At 34.9% G+C, this 24604-nt stretch overlaps 1 protein-coding gene and 2 long non-coding RNA genes across 4 annotated transcripts; 1 reads left to right on the top strand and 2 right to left on the bottom strand.

The window, feature by feature from the left end:
- Positions 1-1841: 1841 nt before the first annotated feature.
- LOC131529935 (uncharacterized) lies at positions 1842-19614 on the top strand. 2 transcript variants are annotated; one of them, XM_058759946.1, is made up of 7 exons: positions 1842-2194; positions 12044-12373; positions 12544-12867; positions 15228-15359; positions 15898-16215; positions 17337-17624; positions 18530-19614. In XM_058759946.1, exons 1-7 carry the CDS (start codon positions 2155-2157, stop codon positions 18601-18603), a joined length of 1506 nt encoding a protein of 501 aa, XP_058615929.1. In that variant the 5' UTR covers positions 1842-2154; the 3' UTR covers positions 18604-19614. The 2 variants fall into 2 exon arrangements, with proteins under 2 accessions (XP_058615929.1, XP_058615930.1); XM_058759947.1 differs by lacking the exon at positions 1842-2194 and adding an exon at positions 10999-11085.
- LOC131529937 (uncharacterized) lies at positions 3210-10592 on the bottom strand. Its single transcript, XR_009268257.1, has 5 exons — positions 10525-10592; positions 9884-9916; positions 9402-9782; positions 6321-6381; positions 3210-3681 (listed from the first exon to the last, which is right to left on the bottom strand). It is a non-coding gene; the product is annotated as an uncharacterized LOC131529937 (long non-coding RNA).
- A 589-nt stretch (positions 19615-20203) lies between the features above and the next one.
- Positions 20204-23230, bottom strand: LOC131529938 (uncharacterized). The gene is made up of 5 exons (XR_009268258.1): positions 23148-23230; positions 22538-22554; positions 22386-22422; positions 20492-20577; positions 20204-20381 (listed from the first exon to the last, which is right to left on the bottom strand). It is a non-coding gene; the product is annotated as an uncharacterized LOC131529938 (long non-coding RNA).
- Positions 23231-24604: the final 1374 nt, after the last annotated feature.

Below are 24604 nucleotides of genomic sequence, written 5' to 3'. Positions count from 1 at the left end.
TTGTTCCAAATCCTGATCACACAGAGGGTTATTTAAACGTCTTTTAATAATGATTTCATTAGTGCATTTTTCTTTGCATTTATGCTAGCAAGTGGAGTTTTTGTCCAAAAAAAAAAAAAAAAAAAAATAACTTGTCAATTCTGTTACAATCAGACTCTGTTACCAAAAAAATAAAAATAAAATAAATAAATAGAAATTGTTTAAAATCTCATAAACATTATTGATGTACTTTTGCACCCTTATAATATTTCAAGAACAGTTTTTTCCCCCCTCGATATCGTATAGTGGACACAGACAGTGACAGGAAAGAGAAGAATGTTTAATAAAGTTATTTTTGCATTACTATGTTTCTGTGCTTTGATCGTCGTTGTACTCTTGCTGTCTATGAAGGGTCAGAAAGCTCTTGGATTTCATCAAATAATATCTTCATTTTAGTTTCAAAGATGAATGAAGGTCTTCGGGTTTGTACCAACATGAGGGTGAGTAATCAATGACAGAACTTTAATTTTTGCGTGAACTATGCCTTTAATGCGCGTGTGTGTGTGTTGAATTTCTCTCTGTATAACATTAATTTGCCCATTAAAGTGAGGCAATAAATGCTAGTGTAAATAAACTAGTATAACTGAATATAGTGTAATAGAAAATAAGGTTTTAATCCTTGGGGTCTAGCAAAGTTTACATGTTCATTATAAGTGTCTCTCAGATGCCTGATGAGGTTTTCAGTTGGTTCCTTTGAGATGTCCTATGAAGTACAAAAAGTAAACATTTTTTAAAGTTTTAAAAATCTGTACACGAACTCCCTGTCACACACCAAGCATCTCACCTTCTGTATAAAGTTGAGGGCTATGAAATTAAGATATGACATAGGCCTATAAAAAATTATTAATGAAAGGAAAGACATGTCAAAATTGTCATGTAATTTTTTTCTTTGAAAATACCATACATACAAAACTGAAAATGTTCCCAAACACACACACACACACACACACATCAACCCGGCGCACATATATTTGGCACATTTTACCTGTAAAGGAAAAACCTGCTTTATAATTATGTAGACCTGAGTATAAGGCATTTTTCACTTCCAGCCCTTATTTACAATTACATATCACTTATAAATGATTAAATACAAAATGAATAGTAGTTATTAAGATTGATGTGGTTTGGAATTAGTAAAAAGTGCTTGGGGACAAAATTTTTTTTCCAGAATGTCAACTTGCATAATAATTATGCACTGACTGTATACAGACCACTTAATATTTTTGCCTTGGAGCTTGTCTTCCACAAAGCCTAGTCTGGAGGTCCCAGAGGTTCTTCCCCAATCATCAGTGCTGCTGGTTATGGCCACTGCTTTCATGTGTTTCTGGGCAGCACACACATCCCCATCAAACTCTCCCTAAGAGACTGTGGCATCTATAGCAGCCGTGCTCTTAATGCATAATTTGTTAAAACTAAAATTGAAATGTAACAAAAATCAAACATAATAAATAGCATAATGATAATATTATTGATCTATTAGCATCAGACCAAGTCATATACATACTTTCCACACTTATTAAAAAACTTCACTCACTGGAACACTACAACTCCAAGCTCGTCTCCAGTAAGGTAAGTATCTTCTTGTATTCTGTTCACATTATGTTGTCAGTGCTTTAGTAATGAAAAACATGCTAACAAAGACTTTATAATCAAGAAAGTGCACATATATTACAACGAATATGAGAGAGTGCAATGAGCGGGGAAGAGTGAGTTGTAATTATGGTGAAATGAAGCAACTGATGACATCTTGTGGTCAAAGGTGGAAAAAAGATGTCTTTGAGTCTTACTAGAGCTATTCTGACGTCACAGATCACGTGGTTATAGAAAACGAAAGCTTCTGTACAGCGCTTCAGTGAGATGTTTCGTTTTCTTTTTCTTTTCTTTGTTTTTTTTTTTTTCGTCACACCACTAAGAAACACCGATCAGTGTATATAGTTTACTGTAGGCTATTTTGTGAGATATTTGCATTTGTCGCTCGGTTTGAATGCGGCTCAGGAATGAAGAACGCATTGAGATTCAGCTGAACAGAACACTATTAAATTATTTCCATCGATCATCTGTATTACATTCACAGCTCTACAAAAAACAAACAAACAAAAAAACAACAACAGCAACATGCAGATGATATTATTGTTGTCTCTGTTACTTCTGGGCGGTAAGTGGATTTATGTTATTCTTTTACCCAGCTAACACAGTTACGTCGTGACGACGTAACTGGACCGGACCATATACGTCGCAGCGACGTACCAAATAACGTTCCAGCGACGTAACTTTGTGATTCCCATATTCGTCGTGGCGACGTTATAGTGGTACATCGCTGGAACGTGCTGAGAACGTCCTAACTACCAAACCGGCACGTTGCGAGGACGTGACAGTACCGGATCATATTGGTCGCAGCAACGTACCAAGTATGTCCTAAGGACTAAAATACCACGTTAATTTTTAATTTTAATATTTACACCTCGCCTTTAGTCTGGGTCCTGAGAATGTGTTCCGACTATTACCTTGAAATAACCTTGAAAACTCATCTTTGGTGCAAAAAAGAAAACTTATAAAATCTAACAGTAATTTAATTATAGGGGATTTATAGTAAATACATTCATTACATACATGCAGTGCAAACCAATTCAAAAACATTAAATTCTAATAGAAAATAGACAAAAACACAATGCATTCATTCATATGAATCAACATTTATTCAGTGTTACTTTCTACAAATACTAAACCAAAACATTACACCTGTTCTTTAACCATGCAAAGTGTTACCAATCAACTGAAAAAGTTTGTGTCTCATTAAGGTTGGGCATAGTTAAATAATGCTGTTATCAGTGAAAATTATCAATAATTATCAGTACTCTTATTGATACAACTCCCTTAATTTGGTGCAAAAAAATAAAGACATGATAAAAAAGATATGAAACAATTCAGTAGATACTTCATTAATATCTGGTGCTGATGTGCTTTAATACAGCTTCACTATCAGAAGATAAACCTAAACAATGTTACAATTACCAAAGAACCATAGTTCTTGGGCTTCTCAGAAGATAAAATAAATAAAGAAAATAACATTCATAAAGAGTAAAGATATGTAAAATGAACAATATAAAGATTTCTAGCATCACTCCTGTATAATTTGGCCCACCCACAAAACATAAACAGTTTTGTTTAGGAAAATGAGCGTGTTGACTTTCTCTGGAGAATGTGTGATCTCTGATTACTGACTGTGGAGAAGACTCTTTCAGACAGTGCTGAGGAGGCAGAGTTAGGTGCTGGACGGCTGTGAGAGACGAGGAAGAGTGTCGTTCTTACCCCAGCAGCAGAAGACAGGCTCTTCTGAGGGAAGGACAGGAGGAGACTCTTCACTCTTCATCTTGTCATGGAGGGTTGATGCAGTGTTTTGCTGTAGAACAAGGCTCCTCCTCAGCACTTGGTCTTCCTCAGCAAAGAGTTCCTTTAGGGCAGAGTCAGAGACTCCAGATTCCTTGCAAACTGGAATCTTTTAATAAAATTTACCATATTATTGTAGTCAGGTTTATTGTTTTTATTATAACACATGACAAAGGTATGAGAAAATTATGTTAAAGGTGTTCTTCCTCCTCTTCGCCGTCCTGAGCCTGCATCGTCAATATCCTTCTCCGGCAGCTGAAAGGGAGGATATCATCATGTTAATGTTGCTAATGTATGAACACAACCAGTCAAAAATCTGCAATCTTTTTTCTTTTTTTAATGTTTTCAAAAGAAATCTCTTCTGCTATATTAATTTGACCAAATTTACAGTACAAAACATTAATATTGTAAAATATATATATTTTTAATTTAAAATAACAGTTTTCATACCCTTTTTCTAATACACTTTAAAATGTATTTCATTCCTGTGAGGCAAAGCTGAATTTTTCAGTAGCCTTTACTCCAGTCTTCAGTGTCACATGATCATTCTCACATACTGATTTGCTGCTTAAGAAACATTTCTGATTATTATCAATCAGTGCATTTACATGCACCTAATCACATTTTTGCCTCTCTGACCAGTGTGCATGTGCTCGTGACGTACGTGAATGACGTGACACGCACCTGCAGGGGTGCGTTTCCCAAAAGCATCGATAGCTAACTATGGTCGTTAGTTCCACTGAACTCTATTGGTAAGTATGGAACTTGTGACCATAGTTGCTTTTGGGAAACGCACCTCAGATTAGAAATGATGGGGAAGAAAGCTTTGCATTTCTGGAGAGCCGAATCACTAAACTCTGTCAGCACACCAGTCTCTGCTCCTTACCCTCATCCAGTGCAGGCAAACCCAGCTGAAGTGACACTGCCATCACTTTGCTATGGTGGCGAAAATGTATGGAATACAAACATACAAACATGTTTTGCATTAGACAAATTAAAACAGCGGCTAGTAACACACCTATTTGTGCTGAGCAGTGGGGTTATGTTATGTGAATAATGGCGGTAAAAAAATAACCACAACTCAAATAATACGAATAATGGAAATTGCATATAAACGGGAGTGAAGAGCTTTGCTCTTGACATGTAAACATCATAATGTGATTAAGTCCTTACTCTGATTATTGGAAATAAATCACATTATTTGTGCACATGTAAACGTAGTCTAGAAACAGTTGTGCTCCTTAATATTTGTGTAAATCGTGATATTTTTCTTCATGATTATTTTATAATATAAGTAAGTTCAAAACATAAAAAAAAAAAAAAAAAAAAAAGTAAAAAAAAATTAAATCAAATCTTTTGTAATATACCGTATTGACCCGAATATAAGGCGATGTTTTTCTTGGAAATACATCTGAAAAACGCGTCGCCTTATATTCGGGGTCTAGATTTTGACATGTCAGTAATACACCCACAACAATAGGTGGCGCCAAAACGCATAAAACGAGTGTGCCATGAAATGTGTAATGTAATGTGTGATGTAAAGATCGCGAGTGAAAACAAAAGAAAAGAAACGCTTACAGCGGCACGAGTCGTGACTGTCATGTTAGTCTGATGGGAACAAACTTGCTCTGTAAGTGATTTAAAAACATAACACAGTACCCAGATTTGAAGACTACAATAAGATTTCACTTCTACTGATAATAAAATTTTGGTAGGCTACTCTGAGATGGATAGACTAAATGTTATATAATTCAGATGGGCTACCTGTTATTTCAATGGTGTATCAAAAAGTGTATATTTTTCAATGTCATTGTTGGTACATTTTACCAGTATTTACCATACTTTCAAAACAAAAATTAAAATAGGAAAAATATGCAATTTGAAAATAATTTAAGAAAAAATGTGTTTTACTGAGAGAAAAACAAAAACAAAAACAAGATTTGGTTTTCAAAAGCCTTTTTCCAAAAGGTACATCTGGAAAAATTAGATCTTATAATCAGGGTCGTCTTATATTCGGGACAATACGGTAATAAGTATTTTCTATCACTTTAATTCAATTTTATGCATCCTTGCTATTAATGTCTTCCCAAAGAAAAAAAAAGAAAAAAATCTTAGTCACTCCAACCTTTTGAACCGTCGTGTAGACCAGTGTTTCCCAACCAGTGTGCCGTGACAGGTCAGGTGTGCCATGGAAGATTATCAAAAGCTTCCTTCTCTATTATATTTCGTTGTTATTATTTTAAATCAGTGCAGTTGGTCATTGTTATCATTAACAACAAGAGAAACTGAGTGCCCATATAGCTACAATAAACTTTATAACCTGCAAACTGATGAAAACGCTAAGCTATTAATTTACTGTCTCAGATGCGGCCGTTCTAATGATGGAGAAAACACAGATCTCTGTCAATCGCTCGTCAAAAACCTTGTTAACTCCATTTGAGTATGATTGTCAGAAATTAAGTGCAAGTGTCTGATCATAGATAAAGCCAAAATACCAACTCTGATGACGCAATGTTTAATTATTGAGAAAAAACAACCTTTTCCCTTGGTTTTTTAATTTTTATTTTTATAATACTTAGTGGTGTGCAGCGGGATTTTTTTACAGGTCAAAACTGTGCAGTGGCAGAAATAAGGTTGGGAAACACTGGTGTAGACAAAAATATTGGGCAGCACAACTGTTTTCAACATTGAAAATAATCATAAATGTTTCTTGATTTCTGAAGGATCATGTGACACTGAAGACTGGAGTAATGATGCTAGAAATCCAGCTTTGATCACAGAAATAAATTATATTTTAGAATATATTTCAATCTTTTGACCAGCTGTGTACATTGCTACATTTAAATGAAAACACAACTTGTAATAAACAATGCACACATTCTCAAAGAACTTACATTGTGATGATTACTTCCTTCCCTCGCTGCGGTCTTCTTATTTTTCATCTTTCCCTTGAATCTACACAAAAATAAACAAATAAAAATAATTAAACAAATAATTTTATAGACAATTTGGATAAGTCACCCGAGACTTTTTTTGATGGTGGCCACAAACTGTGAATCTTCCTTTTGAAATCTTAAGTGGTTCTCCAGCTTCTCAAGGAAAGGCAGATTCTGGGGCCATTTTCACAGAGAATTTTATCTTACTACTAGGTGTCCTAGCTAGGAGATTTAGCTTAAAACCTATTAACAAAACTCTTAAGGGTCTACAGTAACTAAAAAGAGGGTTGAGTCATTGCATTGACTTTTTTCTTTGTTAAGTTTCCACGCTGAGCATGCATTGAAGCTCTTAATATTGAACTCTCAAAGTGAACCAGATAGACAAATGTAACTTTAAAATGTACATAATTTCTTAAATGAGACCATGCCCCCAGATCCCCCAGACAGAACAAGCAAAGTGATGTGGTTGTGTAAGGTTTAGGAATAGGGGAGAGTCTTTACATTGGTCAAATTTAGGCCAACTCAATATTTTTAAACATTTAAAAATGACTAGGAGCTCGGGAGGTGCTCATAAAGGCAGTGGTTTACAATTGTGGTCCTGGGGACCCATAGCACTGCACATTTTGTATGACTCTCTTGTTAAACACACTTGATTCAGATAATCAGCTCCTTAGGAAAGAGCTCCATGAACTAAACTAAGCTTGTGTCAGTAAAGAGAGATGTATAAAATGTGCAGTGCTGTGTGTCCCCAGGTTCAGAATTGAAAACCACTATCATAAGGTACTCTGCTCAGTTAGTAATTTTTCTCATAACAAGACCATATGAACATCAACGATTTAAGCAAAATTCCACCTGACTGGGGAAAAACAAAATCTCTCAAAGGCTCTGGAATTAGACTATTAATTGATATCTATCTAGCTATGAGTAACTGAATTGTGAAATCCAACTAGAGATGCATCCATCCGATACTCAGGATCGGTATCGTCTCTGATACTGGCATTTTTTGCCAGATCGGGTATCGGTCAGAGGAGACCAATCCAAATCCGTTATTGTGCGTGTACTATTCCGTGTTATTTTTAAGCCCACTAAAGGCACAAAACATTATAAAGCACCATAAAGTTTTGTGCGCTATATTCCAAGTGTTCTGAAGCTGTTCCATAGTTCAGTGTGAGGTACAGATGAATATTTAAATCACTAAATTCAAGTTCATGTAAACTCTTCTCTGCGCTGCTGTCTGTCATCCTCCATTCAGCATTCAAACTGCGTGTCACGTTCGGTTACTACAGTCAAAACAATGAAACTCTCTTTAAGAGCGCATAAACTGAGATTTAAAACTGTTAAAAGAAAAGGCTCAAACTATCACGCAGATTTAATACACTACACACCAATATCTCTTTCCTTTGTGCTTTGAACATTTCTCTGCGTAACGCTGCGCGCTGTGACTCCGTGTTGCTTCAAGCGCATCATTCTGCGCACGGGTTGTACATTTGTGCCGCTACACATGACATATGAAAGCAAATAGACATATGATTATAACGATATATTTTCTGTATGTGTTTTGTATACAGCTCGTGGTATTTTTATAACAATGAAGGATGTTGATGACATACAACTGCCTATTATAATCAAAATCAACTATAGATCACAATCGGAAGTTATTAGAAGCACTCGATGATGGTTTTAAGTGACTTATAAACAAACACATTAATAATTACATAAATTTTCAAGTGTAGCTTGATTCTAATTGTACCTCTAATTATATTATAGGATATTCTTGTAAGTATTAAAGATATTTGTGTTTCTGGTGTAGAACCAAACTTTACTTATCAAAATTTAATGCTGTATATTGAGCAGCAGACGATGTTAAATCCATATACGAGATACACATCTGAGGAAAAATACATTGTTGGTCGGCGCCACCTAGCGTGCATGCGTGAATTAGCACAAGGTGAACAATCGTTTCGCACTTTTCGGTGTGAAAGCACCGTCGTCGGCGATTCACATTGCGCTCAGTGTGGAACGGCCTTTATTTCACTAAAATGTTTCACTAAATGTTTAGATTTTATCAAATTATTGTGCACCCATGATTTTTCTAGAGTATCTTTTGCTGCTGAATTATCCAATAATCTAGTTTATAATAGTATTTTTGTCATAGATTATGATTACCGTATTGACCGAATATAAGACAATGTTTTTTCTTGTAAATACATCTGAAAAAATGCGGTCGCCTTATATTCAGGGTCTAGACTTTGACATGTCAATAATACACCCACAACAATAGGTGGTGCCAAAAACGCATAAAACGAGTGTGCCATGAAATATGTAATGTAATGTGTGATGTAAAGATCGCGAGTGAAAACAAAAGAAAAAGAAAAGCTTACAGCGGCATGAGTCGTGACTGTCATGTTAGCCTGATGGGACCAAACTTGCTCTAAGTGATTTTTAAACATGACAGTACCCAGATTTGAAGACTACAATAATATTTCACTTCTACTGTTAATACAATTTTGGTAGGCTACTATGAGATGGATAGACTAAATGTTATATAATTCAGATGGGCTACCTGTTATTTTTATGGTATAACAAAAGTGTATATTTTTAAATGTCATTGTTGGTAGGGCTGCACAATTTGGAGAAAAAAATCTAATTGTGATTTTTCTGATCAAAATTGCGATTTGCAATTTAAAATGCGATTTATTACTATTTCATAAAAAGAGCTACAGGTTTGTTGTGGTGGTTTTAACAGCACCAAAGAAAGACCAAGCATAACCACAAACTATGCTACACTGTGCTACTGTTTATTTAAAACCTCTTAAACATTGTGTCCATTTTTTTTTTTAAAGTTGTCAGGATGCAAACATCTGTCATGACATTAAGAACTACAGTATCTTAATTAAAGTTAAATTAACAATCATATATAAAATTTTAAACTTTTAAGAACCCAAACACACTGTACTTTCGGCAGGTTTTACGCCCGTTTCACACATGCTCCGTTTGCAGTGCGTATTTCTTATCCCTAAATCCAACCCTGTGGATTACCTGTCTCTCCTCCAGAGCCTTTAGTCGTGTGGGTCCAGGAAGGGTGCTTATATGTCTGGATACCGCTGCACAAATCTTTCAGCCACGAGAAATACAGTTCCAGCATGTCTTCAAATCCAGGACAACAGAATGGTCAGGATGATCTGAAACATATAACCTACTGAAATCAATTTAAATGTATTTTGCCTTGCCTGAGTGATGCTGAAACAACCAGGTTTAGTTTTTCACCCAGGATTCGCTGCTTCCTATTGAACAGTCTTCATGATGAATGATCTCTTGATCCTGGATCCTTGCATCTTATTGCACCTTGCACCTGGATCTTGAAACCCATCTCTACTCGTAATAGTTGTCTTGTTGCTGCTGCCCAGATTGTCTCTCCACCTGATGATTAAAAAAAAAAAAACTTAGTTTTACAGCAATGAATAAAACATTTATAATACTATGTTGTAACAAATGAGCATCTTTTCTAATAAGCAACTCACTGAATCATTGACTCGACTGGTGGCAGTCAGGACCTAAAAAAAGTGAACCATTTGTTTATTAAAGATTTGTTGAAACTAAAGTATCAGATCTATTTGAGAATGAAACTAGCATAAAAAGCATGCATGTAAAAAAAACACCATTAACACCATTAACGAGCAGATGACACAATTTACAGGCCTGTCACTTGAGGGGGAAAGGTGTAATTATTAATCCCACACACTGAACATGATTTCGGCAGCCTCGGTCTAATTAAACTTTATACAGCAGTTTATATTCAAGTTTACAGTATGGCTAGCATGAGCATCATCGACTAGCGCGAAAGGCAGGCAGTCAAACAAACTAATTAACTTTACTACGGTTAAAGTTTAAAGTATTTGAAAGTGAATACTGTATAGTTTATCGTGTTAAATTTCAAATAACTAAAAGAAAGGTATAACATTTTATCTCAAGGTTTCAACAGTTAACGTTACCTCAGACCACCTCATGAGACTGCTCCTGAGCTAATTAACCAAACAGGGCATTTATTTATTAAATTAAATTGGAAAACCTACAAAAATACAAAACACTACTCATCTTTGGTGACATCTAACGTTATAAATCAGTAAAAACGATGAATACAAGTAGATTTATTAGCGCTTACCTTTTCCTCCGTGTCCGTCTGCTGGAAGTTGACCGTTAATGACGGGCACGCGCACTCGCGCAGCAGTACAGACAGTGACGCGCCGCGCGCTGCTGGTTTAAATGTTAATTTGTCCCGAGCCCTCTTTCAATAAACCTCATTCTCAGTCATTCACAAACATGTAATTAACAATGATCACCATTTGCTAAGCAAGCTATTTGGTTTTTGTTTTGTCCTTAATTTGATGACACATACGTACCTACAAATATAATAATTCATGCCATCTTTTAAAATTTTCCAAAATATAGGCTATCCAAATGGTATCTTAACATAATAATACATGTAGTGCAATAATATGAAAAGTTATCATGAGACCAGCTGACCACGTCGCTACAACGTTCTTCACGGGACTAACAAGCGACGTCTTTTGAGGATGTGCCCACGACGTTTCTGGAACGTTAGCCAAGATTCTAAAAAATGGAACTTTACCACGACGTCCTCACAACGTCGCCATAAAGTAATGTCGCGCTGACCAAAGGACGACGAACTGGCGACGTCGTCACAACGTTCTGTGTTTGCTGGGTAGTTTCATTCATGACACATTCACATCAGCTGTGCTACAACAAATGCATGAACTGATACTGAAAGAACAACGCGTTTAATAGCCAAACCAACATTTATAAATTATTGTGGCAAACATAAAAAAAAAAAAAAAAATGAAATCGCATCTCAGTCAGACGTCGATATCTGCTTAAAATAGCCATATTTCATAGTCATATTCCCATCGTGTGTCCACTACAAAAAAATATATATATAAATAATGTGGTAACGTACAAACACAGTAATATTGAATGACCAAATTCAGTGTAGACTTCAGTGCAGCCATGCATGTTAAAGGGATAGTTCACCCAAAAATGAAAATTCTGTCATCATTTACTCACCCTCAAGTAGTTCCAAACCTGTATTAATTTCTTTGTTCTGCCAAACACACAATAATATATTTTGAAGAAAGTTTGTAACCAGGCTGTTTTGGGGCACCATTGACTTGCATAGTAGGAAAAAAAAATACTATGGAAGTCAATGGTGCCCCAGAGCTGCTCTGTTTCACATTCTTCAGAGTATCTTCCTTTGTGTTCAGCAGAACAAAGACATTCACACAGGTTTGGAACTACTTGAGGGAGAGTAAACGATGACAGAATTTTCATTTTTGGGTGAACTATCCCTTTAATGCATAATTTGTTAAAACAAAACCAAAGGTAAAATGTCACAAAAATCAAACATAACAAACAATATAGGACAAGTGGTACAAATATGACTTTCAATTTCAAATATGTGGAGAATGAGGAAATAAACTGTGTGTGTGTTTCTTCTTTTTTATATGATAGAACATTGCACATAACAAATTAAACCGGTAAAACTGGTTATTTCAATAAACATTTGTTTTGCTCAAATGTTTCCAAATGAATCTATTTACTGAGGTTACTGCTCTGGTATCAGATTAAGTAGTCTGTATCTATTATGTTTCATTTATGTTTTGCAGGTGTGTTCAGTGCAGAAACAGATGAGAAAGTGTCAGTGATGGAGGGAGATTCTTTCACTCTACACACTAATCTTTCTGAAATACAGAACGATGACACAATACTATGGTTGTTTGGGCCTAAAGAATCTGTCATTTCTCAAATAACCAGAAAGAGCGACTTGACCTCATTTTTTGTGACCGATGATGTGAAATTCAAAGGTAGATCGCAGGTGGATCAAGACACTGGCTCTCTCACCATCAGAAACACCAGAAAGAGACTCTCGGGACAATATAAACTAACAATCTCAAGAGAAAAAATCACATCCAGGATATTTAGTGTGGATGTTTTTGGTAAGTATCTCAAGAGTATCTCTTTCATTAATGTAATAATGATCTTGTTTCAGGTTTCATGATTTCATGCTGTAAGCATCTTACATCAATGTTCTTGATGGTTCACATATGTGTGACTCCACATGAATTTCTGGAGGAGAGTAAAACAAAAAATCTGATTTGTTTTCCAGGTGTGGTTGCTGAGACGGGTGGAGTGAAGTCGGTATCAGTGATGGAGGGAGATTCTGTCACTCTACAGAATGATGTTACTAAATTAAAGGAGGATGATCTGATTGTGTGGAGGTTTGGAGATAAAGGCATCCTCCTGGCTAATATTGACGTAGAAACGAATGAGGCCTCTATAAATGTTGATGATGAGCGATTCAGGGAGCGACTACAATTAAATCAGACTGGATCTCTGACCATCAAAAACGCCAGAGCCGAACACGCGGGACTTTATGAAGTACAGATCAGAGGCCGTGAGAGCTCGCAGCAATTCCTTCTTTCTGTCAGTGGTGAGTTTCAAATTAAAAGTTTTTAACTCAAAATAAGTAAGGGATAATCAACGGCTAGCTGTGCATTAAACGATTTGAATGCACAACGTGGAGGCGAAGAACCGCCCGACGCGCAGCCTTCCCGAAGTGCATTCAAATCATTTAATGCACAGCTAGCCGTTGATTATCCCGTTTATGCCATGGTCATTTCCCAGCATTCACATATTAAAGATGTTATTAATATTTGTGCTGCAATATTTGACCGAAACGATACAAATGACGGTTATTTTCATCTGTATTACTGTTCAACTCTAACTGTATGTTACTATGGTTACCAATGTTTATAGGAAGCGCATTAATATAGAACGTGATTAAACTGACCTGGAACTACCTGCAGTTCAACGAATTTAATCAACACCTGCCAGCCAATCAGAATCCAGTATTCAGACAGACCATGGCATAATTGGAAATAATTCATACATTAATATAATGTATGAAATATAAGCTGACTTCTATGTCAATTAAACTATTAAAATGGCTACAGATACAAAAAACGTATTTTAGGGCTTGGCATGCACAGACCTCCGTAAGGGCAGGGGAGGAATAGCGGTACGGGTGTCCTCCTAGGTAGAAATCGCAAAGTACAACTTCCACTAACTGAGTGTCTCACATAATCTTAAACACAGTAGACTCATAAACAATAAACAACATTTCTCAAGAGAAATGTTTGAAGGGGACACAAATAATACAGTTTAAATTGTACTTGTAAGGTCACAGAGGAAAGCCTTACTACTATTAGTGCAGCAGGTAGACCGTGCCAAATTAGAAAACTTCAAGCTGTTGTGGTCGTGTCCATTGTAGACTGTCACAGTGTTGCCACGTCTGCTGTTTTCCCGTGGAATTGAGCTACTTTATCACTGTTGCCGCAGGTTGTTTTTCATATTCAGGGGTTGAAGCGACCTCAGTAATGTGTATTTTAGCCCATGATTTTTACCGGGGGACCCCCTCAAAACGCAGTTAGTTTGGGCTAGTTTTGAGTAGCAATTTTGTTGTGGAAACCTGGCAACCTTTTCCGTTATTTTTGCTAACATAGCGACTCATCGAAAAATACATTGGCATCATCTGTATTAAAGAGAAAGTAATCACTTTATCCAATGTTTAAGTGAATAAAATAGCCTTGTGTGTGTGTGTAAGTGATGTAAAAAAAGGAAAGCAGGCATTTGGACCAAAGCACTGTGAGGCAAGGCACTTGGAGACTCAAAATGTCCAAAGGCAACGTTAAACTAATGGGAAAAATATTGTCACCACTGCATGTTAACAGTGTAAAACCATGTTTTGGCCTGTGTCACGGTAAACTAAAACTTACACTACCGTTCAAAAGTTTTGGATCATTAAGTCTCTTATCAAGGCTGCGTTTATTTGATCAAATATACAGAAAAAAACAGTAATCTTGCAAAATGTTATTACAATATAAAATAATGGTTTCTGTTTTAATATACTTTAAAGTATAATTTATTTCTGTGATGCAAAGCTGAATTTCCATCAGCCATTACTTCAGTCTGAAGTGTCACATGATCCTTCAGAAATCATTCTAATATGCTGATTTATTATTAGAATTATCAATGTTGGCAACAGTTGTGCTGCCATATAGTTTTTTTGGAAACTGCAATACTTTTTTCAGGATTCTTTAATGAATAAAAAGTTTAAAAGAACAGCATTTATTCAAAATATAAATCTTTTCTAACAATATACATTTTTGCGATCACTTCTTATCAATTTAACACATCCTTGCTGAATAAAAGGTTTAATTTCTTTCAAAAAAAGAAAGAATAAAAATGTACTGACCCCAAACTTTTGAACGGTAGTGTATATCATTAGAAAAAATTCTATTATAAATAAATGCTCTTCTTTTTAACTTTTTATTCATCAAAGAATCTTGAAAAAAGTATCACAGGTTCCAAAAAAAAAAAATTAAATAATAATAATAATATTAAGCAGCACAACAGTTTCCAGCACTGATAATAAATCAGCATAATGTAATGATTTCTGAAGGATCATGTGACACTTTAGACTGGAGTAATGACTGATGGAAATTCAGCTTTGCATCACAGAAATAAATTATACTTTAAAGTATATTAAAATAGAAACCATTATTTTATATTGCAATAAAAAAAAAACAGTAATCTTGCAAAATGTTATGTATTTTTGATCAATAAATGCAGCCTTGATGAGCATAAGATACTTCTTTAAAAAAACATCTCAAGTCTTACTGATCCAAAACCTTTGAACGGTAGTGTATACACATGTCAACTGATTGACACCTATCCGTTCTTAATCATGATAAATATTTTGTCCCATAAAAATTCACTGTCTCCTTTTAGCTGTTCCTGATCCGGGTCTGTCTACAGATGTCATAGCTGGAATAGTTGTTGCTGTTCTGCTGGTGGCTGCACTTTTAGCTGTAGTTGTGATTTACTATCGCCACAGGATCTCTAAACTACAAAAACAAGTGGGTAAGTATTACAGCTGATACAAGCAATACAAAAACAATGAATTTTATTATGCTACAGTAGAGTTTAAATGCATAATGATGTTTAGAATCGATAATATAATTAATCAAGACTCAGAGGAAATATACTGCCAGTTTTTCAACACATTAAGATCTGGGTCTGCTCACACTAATGACTGAAATCAGTGCAAGAATTTAGGGTAAATGGTAAATTAGATGAGAAACGTTTTAGCAGACTTTGTAGTTGATTTCCCTGAAGTATTCTGACACAATTGTGTAATTCTTTGCCAGTTTTATTTAGGTTTGAGAAAGCCAGCATACTGTTATGCCAGTAAAGTTCTTCTGAGACTAAAGTTTCTGACATGTTAAATCATGCTAGCAATACAGCTAAAACATGCTAACAATGAGGTAAAACATGTTTGAAAATGCTAGAAATATGTTAAACATGTTAACAACATGCTATTAACATTCTAAAACATGCTCTTTGTAAAGTTAGGCTTGATCATATAAACACATTTCTGATCTCTGCTTCTATGTGACAGCTGAAGAAAAGACAGAGTCAGGGGAGGAAGGGAGATCTGTCAAACTAGAGACTGGTACTGAACTACGGAAAGGTGATGAGATAAAGTGGTGGTTTGAGGATCACATCCTCATTGAACTCACAAGAAAGACCAGTAAAAAAAATGATACAGAATGTGATGTTGCTGATGGGAGATTCAGAAACAAACTGGTGCTGGATGACAAGACTGGAGATCTTATCATCAATAACATCAGGAGCATTCACTCTGGACTCTACAAACTACAGATCAGCCACAAAAACGGAAAAACCAAATACATGAGATTCATTGTTACAGTCACTGGTGAGTAGATCAATAATCATGCACTGTGTGAACAGTTTAGATCATCTGAACTTAGCCCAAATTCCCAAAGTACAACATAATTTTAGTTACTTTTAGATTTTAATGTTTTTCATTTTAATTAGTGTCATGTTAAAATTACCAGAATAAATTTAATACTCTATATCATCACAAAATGTGAACTCACATTTTATTTTATCGCCCTGCTCTGAACTGAGGCATTAATATAAATCTCAAACAGTAACATTATGAATTTCAGTGAAGCTGCTTCAAAACAGTGTGTATTGTTAAAAGTGCTATATACTAAAATTATGAAACTAAAGGTTTGCTAACACCATGGACAATAAAAATAAAGAAAGATATATATATATATATATATATATATATTCCATTGATGTATGGTTTGTTAGGATCGGACAATATTTGGCTGAGATACAACTATTTGAAAATCTGGAATCTGAGTGTGCAAAAAAATCGAAATATTGAGAAAATCGCCTTTGAAGTTGTCGAAATGAAGTTATTAGCAATGCATGTTACTAATCAAAAATTAAGTTTTGATACATTTACGGTAAAAAAATTTACAAAATATCTTCATGGAACATGATCTGTACTTAATATCCTAATGATTTTTGGCATAAAAGAAAAATCGATAATTTCGACCCATACAATGTATTTTTGGCTATTGCTACAAATATACTCCAGCGACTTAAGACTGATTTTGTGTCCAGGGTCACATATAGTTATTATTGTATTTATCTTTATAGTTATTGTTCTTGGTGTGAATGAATGTTAAAGGAGTAATACTTCACAAATAAAGTAGTTTTATGAGGAAAGAAATCATAATATTACAAGAAACGTGGTGATGAGTCATAGGTAGTCATAGGTAATTCATAGACAATTGGAATTCAGATTTCTTTTGGCTAAAATATCCATGTAAGATACTACAGCATATTCTATGATTTGTGAATTTAGGTAATATCTTCCTAGACAGATGAGCTGAAACTATGAACATGACAAACTAGGTTAAAAAATAGCATCTAAATGATTTTGTTGAAAATTCAAATTATATAAATTCACACTTTGTTTTGTGTGTTTCTGTTTCTGTGTGTTGCTTTGACATGAAGTGAAGGAAGTGCCAGCGAAGATCGGAGAACCCGTCACTCTAGACTCTGGTCTTGAAACACTGAGCGGTGATCTGATACTGTGGACGTTTGGAGCTAAAAACTGTCTCGTTATTAAAGGCGAATCAGGAACGACGATTAGGGAGAGATCCGGAGACAGACTGCAGCTGGATCATCAGACTGGATCTCTGACCATCACGAACATCACAGATACAGACTTTGGACTTTTTCAACTACAGATCATCAACAGGGAACGGACCAGATACAGGAGATTCAATGTGACTGATTCTGGTGAGTAGAGTAACATTTATTATAACAACTAGACTATATATTCATTTTTAACAAACAGGCATTTTCCACACATTTACGTGTGACGTGAACAGGCCCTAAAAAAGTGCAAGAGCCTACTGGAAGTGGTGCTAGTGCGTATCTTAATAAGTCATTCATTGAATCATTTATTTGAATGATTAATTCAAATAAATGATTCATTTAGAAAGGAAGCCAGTGACAGTCTTTATGAATGGATGATAGAATCATTGACTCACTCGATTCATTCAAAGACAGATTCATTCATGAATGAAACACTGCAATGTTGCTCTGAGACACACAAATGTGTCTCTTTGTTTGGAACTATTTTCACTGGTGAAACACACAAAATTGTGTCTAAAATATTAATTACTCTCTGTTAACTTCATATTTCTTGAACTGTTGTATAAAATCGATATCCTATTTGTGATAACGCTCACAGGAAAATGGCACTCGCTTGTGTGATAATACTTCACTGCATTTTATAAATATGAAAAACAAAAACTCACACAGGGATGTGTTTTGCATCATCACGCAGTGAATGCTTTTGGGCTCTCAAAATCCCCATTTTTTTGAGTGACAGACTAAATAGAGTCAGCCCGCACATCTGTAAAACAATAACTGATATAATAAGACATGCCCACCTTTAAAATATATATTAGTAAAGATTAAAAATGATTAAAGTTGCTGCCTCACCTCAATGAGTATGTCATTCAGCTTTTGTTCATATTCATTGAATTCATCAAATGAGCAAAATGTGCTGCTGACAATCTGTTAAATGAGTTTGTACACTGTAAATGCTTCACTTTAGTTTTGATGTCACGTATGAAGAAATCCAGATCAGTGCATCATCTCTGTTTTTAATTCATTGTCTCTGTATTTTCCTTCAGACTCCAGAGAGAACCGAGAGAATGAATTAGCGACTGTAGAGATACCGCTGTTGAATGGAGAGGATGTTGGATGAAGTGAATGAGGAGGAGGGGATGAGTTCACTTTAATAACATAAGACCCGCCCACAAGTGTCAATCATTCTGACATCATCAACATTTCAGTTCCAGCTACAACAACAAAACATTTTTAATTTGAAAGATGCTATGTGTTATTACTCTGACTCTACCAACAAATCTAAAAATATATATTTTCATTTTTTTATTTTGTTTGGCAATTTTTTTATCCATAAACAAAAATGTATGGGCTCAGTTCCTGCTCTTTCACATTTTCTGATTGAAGTTTACTCACTGCTCATCTTTTTGACTAGCAATAAAAAAATGTGTCAGGTTTTTGAAACTATATGAAAAATGCATTTCTATCGACTCTAAGTTCAGACAGTTCTCTTTCATTGCTCTTTTATTTTATTTATTATTAATATATTATTATATTTTCCCCTTATTATAAGCTGCCTACCCCTTTATTTTGTTTTAATTTTCCTAATCGGGTGTATACAGTTATTCTTACTTATATCCTCTTTTCTTTGATAATGTTCTCCTGAAGATGTTTGTATATTTTCATCTTTTTTTTATAAAAAAAAAAACCAACAAAACATTTTTCTGCTTTTATGAGCCTCTAATACTGGATGTTAAAATATGTCCTCAGAGCGGTTTACTGTTTGTTTGTGGCCAGGTTGGTGGCAGTCGCATTATATTTTGGCTATGAGTGAAATGCAGGTCGGCGGTCTTAGCCGTGAGCAGTTCCCCACCGAACACGACTCCAGCTCGGGCACGAGAACCAGCGCCGTTACGGTGGAAACAGAGAGTGGTCGACTACAAGTGAATTACTTCTGTTTAATGTCTAATTTTTTATTGCTAATGTTTGCTAAACAAGTTTAAATAGGCAATATGTATAGCCTACGTAAAAAAAATAAACTCAGTCGGGTCACTTTAGACCCATGATGTGCATCAAATGGTTAATAAGACATTTTATCAAAGCAATATTTCTCTAACCATTGTATTCGCTGTTTTTATATAATAAACACCAGTACCAGATTAATGTTGATTTTCAGCATCGATTACAGTCTGTTTCAAAAGCTCTGTATTCAAGCTAAAGCACTTGAAATGAGCTTTATTGCACTTGTAGCAAAAAAAAAAAAAACATGAAAAAACGACTTTCTACCCTGCTGGAAAAACCAGCATAGACCAGCAAGCTGGTCATACCAGCAAGACCAGCATATGTTGTGTTTTGGTGCTGGTATTATGCTGGTGACCAGCATGGGATGCTGGTGGTACGCTGGTGACCAGCATGGGATGCGGATGCGGTTGCGGACTCTTGTGAATTACGGGAGTGAATGGCGCTAGAATCGGCCGAAATGCGCTGGTCCGAGTCCGGTTGCCAAAACTGAGCCGACACTGCCGGCATCAGGCCACAATCACGCCAGCATAGATTATACAATTAGTCTGGATACCAAATGGAAATGTATATGAAATACAAACCAATATTAATTTAATTAATAACAACAACAACAAAATTTACCAAAACAATATTATATATATATATATATATATATATAGCCTACATGGAAAAAAAAACTGTTCATGTAATTAATTGGTTCTCTAAAAACTACAAAAAATGTATTATTAAAGCCAGTATTTTTTTTAACAATGTTGTTTCCACAAATATTACACACACCATAGAATGACACCATATAAATGTAAAAACTATGAGAATTTATTATTGAAAATTTGACATCAACAAATGCATAAAAAACACTTTAGAACCTCTAAGAACTCCCAGGACCTCAGGTTTATCCTAAAAGAGGACAGAAAAAAAGGAAAGAGAGATAAAGAGGGGATACATATAGACACATAGTTAGTCAGATCTCAGTGAACTCAATGGTAAATGGTAAATTTGGAGCATACCTTAAGAAGAATTTCTTTGTTTTAGGACCTGCTCTCTTCTTCCATGCCTTCTGTTTATAAACTTCTCAGTTTCTCCATCCAGCACACTGCAGTATTTGCAGAAAAATAAATAAATATATATTTATAAAAAATATACATCAGAATCAGAAAGAGCTTTTATTGCCAAGTATGCTTTCACATACAAACAATTTCTTTTAGTGTCAAAAGCTTCCAGTTCACAGAGACAACAACAGCACACAGACAATAAAAATAAGATGAGAATAAAAGGCATTTAACTGTTCTGTAGATTTATTTTTGGTACTTAAGTACTTTTAAAGCAAGTACCTCTGTGCTTTTACTAAAGTAAAATTCTGTCTTTACAACTTTCACTTGTAATGGAGTAATATTTGACCAGCAGTATCTGTACTTTCACTCAAGTAATGGAGTTGTGTACTTAGTCCGCCTCTGGTTTCCATGCGTGAAATTTCAGACTCTGTGTGCAAAGACCTTAACAGTTAATAATATTTTATTTCAATATTTATTTTAAAATTCCAGTTAAAGTTTTAGTAATTTTGTTGTGCGTTTTATATATATATATATATATATTTTTTTTTCATTAAGCTTTAGTTGTTATTATAGCACTTTAACAAACTTAATTTTGAGCTTAATTTTGTTAAATGTTTAGTTACAATTTGTTGTGCGTTTTAGTCTTTTTTTTTATTTTATATATATCTATATAGTTTTAGTGTTTAGTATAAGTTAATGTTTTTTTTAAGTAATGAATTTGTTTATTTTACTTTATTGTATTTTTTAAATGTATTTTATTTATTTATTTATTATTATTATTATGTTTTGTTTTTTGATGTGAAGACAAACTCCTTCATTCTGGCACATTCATACATGACCCTGACGATCATTCATTCACAATGACTTGGATTGGAGTGATTATAACTTGGCACTATTGAAAGAAAAAATAAATATGTATTTAATCATATTTGAGTGATGCATATTAGCAGGTACAGGGTTTATGCAGATTTTATGAAGGTAAAGAAAAATGTAAGATTTAAGGGATAAACTGAATGCAGCATGTCAATATGGTCTCTAAATGCAAATTAATAACACTTCAAAGTTTGAAAATACAACTTTCAACAGATCTCCATTACTTTTTCATTCTTTTAACAAAGTGTGTAACTAAATAACATTTACTGAACCTTCTGATCACACTTCAATAAACCGATGCTCTTCCTCAGTATTTCTGAGGAAATACTGCAGTGCACTTTATACAAAGTCTTGTTTTCTGAGAAACTGATCAAAATAAAGTGATTTCACGATCAAAACGAACAAATATCTGCCAATGGGCTCAGAAAAATCTCATTAATTCAAAGGGAAAAAACTTCATTTTGTTCAATTTCAAGGAAAACAGGACTTAATATGTGACCCTGGACCACAAAACCAGTCATAAGGGTAATTTTTTTTTAGATTATTTTACATTTAACTATTTGACAACAACTATTTGAAAATATGGGGAAGAAACTGTTCTTGTGCCTGGCTGTCCTGGTATGTGTGTGTGTGTGTGTGTGTCAGTCTGGTATATGGTCTGGTATTTAAACATGAAGCTGGTTTTCCTAACTTAGCATAAAGACCAGGTAGCAAGAAAAAGTAATCACAAAAATATTAGAAGAAATGTAGCAGGAACATTATTACACTATTCACATAATATGTTGTGTAATTAAATAATTAAAATATCAACAAATACATAACTTACTACAAAATACATAACTTTTAAAACAGATCAGATAATGCAAGTCTGTTAAATAAATAAATAAATAACTGCTGCATGACATATATTTAATGAACCTAAATAAAAAAAAATTGAGAAAATGTTTGACAGTCAGCTTAAAAAATATATACTTACAAAGCCAAAGACTGTGCTGTGCTGTGCTGTGGAGCAGCTACTGACACACAAACAAAGGGGAGCAAAAGAAAAAGCCTCACTCAATATCAGATAATGTTTGTACAAACTGAACAAATCCAAGATGCAGGATGACTGCTTGACTGATCACTTACAACAATCGGATGACAATCTGAAAAAAGAAAGAAAAAAAGAATAAATATTTTCATTTTTGAAAATAATTATAACTTTACTTGAATATGACTTTTATTTCTTCCCTGGTGTATACACATGCATACATGTTTTACTTTTATAGTAATTATTTGTTATTAAAAAGCAGAAATATTATTATTTTTACTATTATTATCTCATAAGGATAGGCTACATTGGCTTGTGTGAGTCTTCTGTCTCTCGCTCGCTCTACCACACACGCTGAGAGAGAGAGAGAGCGTTCAGTGTGCGTCAGTGTCGCGCGCTCTCACTCAGACAAATCTGTGGGACAACACTGCTTAAATGTGAAAATATTAATTGTAAATGGCTACATTTTTTTTACACTAACGTTACCTTGACCGACATGAATGTGAAACGAAAGGAGGTTTTCTCAATTCTAGCAGATCTGCGCAAATGACGTCACACAGAACGGCATTAACGGTAATTAACGGTAATTAACGGAGCTGAAGAGCGGGCCGTACAAAATAAAGACGGAACGGCTCGTTTGAACAGTGAACAGTAGGCTTATGGTACATTACGTCGATTTTATACTTGTGTACACAAAAAATACTTTACCTCGTGAAAGCTCTCCCGTCAGGCGACGTCCACTCAGAGTCCGGCTGTGCGCGTGATGTGACGACCGCAGCTTATATAACCTCTGGTTCTTTCGCGGGCTTTGCACGTGAGGTGTCAAATAGTTAGTTACATTTATATCTATTGATTTTTTTTTTTTTTTTGCCAGGAAAAATATAACATGATGTAATGATTGTAGCCTACATCTTAGATTATTTAAAAAAAAAAAAAAAAAACATTAAATAAATTACACACACACACACACGTTTGTTTTTGTGAAAAGTGGGGACATCCCATAGGCGTAATGGTTTTTATACTGTACAAACTGTATGTGCTATTGCCCTACACCAACCCTACACCTAAACCTACCCCTTACAGGAGACTTTCTGCTATTTCAGATTTTCAATACACTCCATTCTGTGTGGTTTATTAGCGTTTTGAAAAGTGGGGACATGGGGTAATGTCCTGAAAAGTCACCTTCTCCTTGTAATACCTGTCATACCCTTGTCATTATACACATCTATGTCCTGATTTGTCACAAAAATGCAGTAGCCCTTCACTGCAGAACAAAAGTGCACACACACACACACACACACACACACACACACACACATATATATATTGTTACAGTTATTAATAATAAAGTTTCACTCACTGATTTCAGAAGATTTGCTGTGGTACTTTTATTTGGACATAATAAAATCACTATTATAACATCTGAAATCATATTTTGTAAAAGTTTACCACTTCTTACTGAGGTATCAGTTTTTGCAATCACACACAGTCAGAAAGTGTCAATTTAGATTAAGGGAACATTTTTAAATTATAAGCAAAGTCCATTTGAGGTCAGCCTAAAAATTAATAGAAATATTAAAATAATAATAAAACTGAATAAATAACTTTGACAGGCAAAAGGTTTACAACTCTAAAGTATTTTGTTTAAAAATATATATTTTTGTAATTTTATAATTCAGCCTAATTGATTGATTGTGTGTGTACAGTTTTATTTATTTATTTTTTTTATTGTGGGGACCAAATATTCAGATAAGGAGCAAATAAGGAGTAAAACCTGAATTTTTGACATTTTAGGACTGAGACTTCTGGCCCACAGTCGGGCTGAATGTGGCTAAATGTGCCGTTTCTCAACCAGAATCGGGCCAGATCCACAGATCCAAAACCTAGCCAAATCTGGCAACCATTACTGTGCCAGGCCGGACCTGGCTCAATTCTGGCAAGCCGCTGCTGAGTGAGCCGACACTCAGCCTGATTCCGCTGGCTACCTGGGATGCTGAGATGCTGGTGACCAATTTGAAATGTGCTTTTGTCATGCCAATAAAGCTAATTGAATTGAATTGAGAGAGAGAGAGAGAGAGAATTAGAATTGTCTGCTCCATGCAAACAGTAGATGGCAGTAATGCTCTATTTTAGTTAGCAGTCCACTCCACTGTAAAGAAGAAAAC

The sequence above is a fragment of the Onychostoma macrolepis genome, chromosome 22 (genome assembly GCF_012432095.1).
Source record: "Onychostoma macrolepis isolate SWU-2019 chromosome 22, ASM1243209v1, whole genome shotgun sequence".
Classification (NCBI taxonomy): domain Eukaryota; kingdom Metazoa; phylum Chordata; class Actinopteri; order Cypriniformes; family Cyprinidae; genus Onychostoma; species Onychostoma macrolepis.
The sequence above is the reverse complement of the archived record's forward strand: the minus strand, read 5'-3'. Positions and strand labels throughout refer to the sequence as shown.